Raw genomic sequence first — 3,974 nt, 5'->3', positions numbered from 1 at the left:
AGAACATTCATGATTCATGGGAAGAGGTTAAAATATCAACATTAACAGGAGTTTGGTAGAAGTTAATTCCAACCCTCATGGCTGACTGAGAGGTTCAAGACTTCAGCGGAGGAAATAACTGCAGATGTGGTAGAGATAGCAAGAGAACTACAGTTAGAAGTGGAGCCTGAAGATATCACTGAATTGCTACAATCTTATCATGAAACTTGAACAGATGAGGAGTTGCTTCTTGTGAATGAGCAGAGAAAGTGATTTTTTTGAGGTGGAGTCTCTTCCTGGTGAAGACGACATGAGCATTGTGACAATGACCACAAAGAATTTAGAATATTACATAAACTTAGTTGACAAAGTAGCAGCAGTATCTGGGAGGACTGACTCCAATTTTGCAAGCAGTTCAGAGGGTAAAATGTTAAGAAATAGCATTGCATCCTAGAAAAATATTTTGTGAAAGAGTCGATCAATACAGCAATTTTATTGTTGTCTCAGCTTAAGAAATAGCCACAGCCACCCCAGCCTTCAGCAGCCACCGCCCCGCGCAGTCAGCAGCCATCAACCTTGAGGCAAGACCCTCCACCAGCAAAAAGATTACGACTTATTGAAGGTCAGATAATCTTTAGCATTTTTTATCAATAAACCATTTTTAAAGTATGATTTTATTCAGAGCAGTACCATCTCTATTCATAATTCTATTTCACACTTAATAGACTACCTCATAGTATAAACACAACTTTTAGACTCACTGAGAAATCAAAAAATTCATATGACTCATCTGTTGTGATATTTGTTTTATTGCAGTGTTCTGGAACTGAACCTGCAATATCCTTGAGGAATGTCTGTAACACCAAATGGGCGGCTTAATACAACAGAAGTTTTTGGAGTTCTATTCTAGAGGATGGAAGTCAAAAATCAAAGTGTTGGCAGGGCCATGCTCCCTCTGAATCCTGTAGGGTAGAATCCTTCGTTGCGTCTTACAGCTTCTGGAGCCGCAGGCTTTCCTTGGCGTGTGGCAGCGGAACTCCAATTTGTTCTGTCCTTGTCCTCGCATGGCCATCTTCCCTCTGGGTCTGTGTCCTCATATGCTGTTCTCCTCTCTGTGCATGTTTCTGTTCAAAGTTTTCCCTTTTTATGACACCTGTCACATTGGATTAGGGCCTACCTTAATGACCTCATCTTAACTTGATTGCATCTGCAAAGACTGTATTTCCAAATAAGATCACATCCACAGGGACTGGGGGTTAAGACTTCAACATATCTGGGGGAGACACTTCAACCTACAACAGAGCCCCTTTGAATGTCGTCGGTGCTCAACAGCGCACGGGCCCAGCTGTGTTCGTGTTTTGTGCTCTTGTTGTGTGTGTGTTCTTGCTTTATCTCCCACTCTTCACGGAACAGCTAAGCCGGTGTGAATAAGGGCACATTTGTTGCCACCGAACCAATACTGAAAGGAAATTGTGGTGTCCAGCCACATATTGCCGGGCCTGAACCCACAGGCCATAGCACATAGAATCTGACAAAGTAATTAGAAATGCAATCCAATTGTCTCCTCTTACTTTTTTATTTTTGAGCATTTTAAATTCAATGATAGTTTCCTGACTGTACTCTCCTTTTTGCTTGCATTGCTGAATAAGGGGTGAACCTCTCTAAGGCATACAGCAGAAAACCATTGAGCTTATGACTAGAAACAAGAAATACATGTAAAAGCGGCCAGTCTGAAAAATCAAGAGAAATTTTACAAAAGAGATTTACTGCCAAGAAACCAGGGAAACTTTCAGAACACTCTCCTTTTCATATTGGTAACAAGATTCAATTGTACAAATACTTCTGTGAAACTAGCCATGAAGTTTGTATGTGAATGAATATATGTATTCCATGTGTTTATATATTTCATTTCATACATGTGATATATATATACACATATATATACATATATATGTATATATCACAATGAATATTGCAGAAAATTAAAGCAAAGAGTAAGAGGAGTTAACCAAATTTTCCCTGAATGCAGCGGGGAAAGCTGAAAAGGAGAAGACAGGCAGGCACAGTGGCTCACACCTGTAATCCCAACACATTGAGAGGCTGAGACAACAGAATCACTTGAGCCCAGGAGCTCGAGACCAGCCTGGGCAACATGGCAAAACCCTATCTCTACAAAAAAGTATAAAAATTAGCTGGGCATGGTGGTGTGTGCCTGTAGTCACAACTAGGCAGGAGACTGAAGTGGGAGGATCACCTGAGCCCAGGAGGCTGAGGCTTCAGTGAGTGGTGATGGCTCCCCTGTACTCCAGCCTGGATGACAGAATGAGATCCTGTCTCCAAAAAGGAAAAAGGAAAGACATATGTAACACATCATCAGGATTCAAAATACATGTAACAAAAATTCCAGAAGGGTAAACAAATAAGCCCATACCTAGCCATCACTAGGGAAACTTCTGTGTTTCAGGGATAGAGAGAAACATTCAGATTCCAGAAATAAAATTGAAAATATAATACCCGCAAAAGAAATAAATTTATTGGCACCACATTGATTCTATACAACACTAAATGGTATAAGGTAGCATTTCCATTGCACCAAGCTAATATTCACACCTAGAGGCTCCAGATACACATTAAAGGATAAGCAAAGACACAAAAATTGTACCATTTAAGTATGCTTCCCAGGCAATTCATGAGCAAATTTTTAAAAAGGAGAATGACGAATTCCAAAAGAAATTTCAATAAGATAGGATATTGGTAAAAGAAAAAACAACAATAAAATAACGTACACATAAAAATTTGGCGATGTAATCATAATTTATTAATAATCTCTCTAAACTCATAGAACATATCAATAAAACCAGAAAATGTGAGACAGTAAGAAAAGGTAGGCTAGACTTAACATTACAGAAAAGATGAGTAGACTGACTATATAGAGTTTGACTCTAAAATTGAGAAAATAGGTTTAAATATCTGTTGTGTGCATATGGATAACATACATGCACACATATAAAATGAAATTCCTCATTGGAAAAAATATGAAGTTTAATTTCCAAATTATTAGAATGACTAAAACGGCTGAATTTATCTCTTCCATATAGCAAGTGAGAGGGAAGGAAAAGGCAAGGAATGCATTTGTCTCTTCCACCAGAAATAAGCCCCCTCACGTTTGGATCAGGTCATTTTATTCATTGCTTTCTCCACATCCTCATCGTTGGGCATCATGAAATCAATGAAAAAGGCAGTGAAAGAATGATGATGAAAGCAAATCAAATGTATCATTTATCTCAATACATGTGGTTTAATCTTCTTGTTGAAAGACAAAGTCTCCTAGACAAGATCAAAAGCAACAAATCCTGTATTTATAAAAAACATGTCTCTAGTAAGATGACATAGTATTATGCACACACACACACACACACAAATTATGGGAAAATGCAAACAAAAAATGGCAGAAATAGTATTTAAAGAAAATAGAATTTATGAAAAAAAATTGTCAAACAGGTCTACAAAATAATTGTTTTATTTTGGCACTAGGTACAGTCCACAATGAAGCCAAGATATTAAGAAGCAAATGGGCCAGGAGAAGTTAGAGCAGAAATATTTCTTTCAATAGTGAGAGAATAGGAAAAAGAAGTAGAAAAGCTGGGAACAACAGGTAAAGTTTAGGCTAGGCCTTAGACTTCTCCTACATTGTAATCCTTCTGGTTTGCCACATATGCATGCTGTGAGGACGTTGATGAGGCATGTACAGCACAATTATTTTCCATTGTTTGCCTTTAGGCACCGACTCATTGGTCACTCATCTGCTGAATGTATCATCTCAGACCATACTGCCCATTGGAGCACAAAGCCGCCAATTTGTCAACGTGAGTTGAAGTCTCTTTCCCCATTCACCCCACCGTTTAATCCTAGAGTTGTCCTCCTAGAATCACAAAGAATGAATCTCATCCCTCTTGGACATGGTATCCTTCTGATATTTGAAGAATCCAGTCATA

The 3,974-nt window shown here is 38.5% G+C and overlaps 1 protein-coding gene across 1 annotated transcript in view; it reads left to right on the top strand.

Annotated features, from left to right (window-relative positions):
* The first annotated feature begins 3,690 nt into the window (after positions 1-3,690).
* Positions 3,691-3,974, top strand: part of CR1 (complement C3b/C4b receptor 1 (Knops blood group)) — a 66,515-nt gene continuing 66,231 nt past the window's right edge. The window contains exon 1 of the mRNA XM_017888291.1: positions 3,691-3,845. Within this exon, the coding sequence (XP_017743780.1) occupies positions 3,695-3,845 (151 nt within the window). The 5' untranslated portion in view covers positions 3,691-3,694. The remainder of the gene's footprint in view (positions 3,846-3,974) is intronic.

Source organism: Rhinopithecus bieti, unplaced genomic scaffold (genome assembly GCF_001698545.2).
Source record: "Rhinopithecus bieti isolate Rb0 unplaced genomic scaffold, ASM169854v2 scaffold_15813, whole genome shotgun sequence".
Classification (NCBI taxonomy): domain Eukaryota; kingdom Metazoa; phylum Chordata; class Mammalia; order Primates; family Cercopithecidae; genus Rhinopithecus; species Rhinopithecus bieti.
Note: the sequence above shows the minus strand (reverse complement) of the source record. Positions and strands in the feature narration are given on the sequence as shown.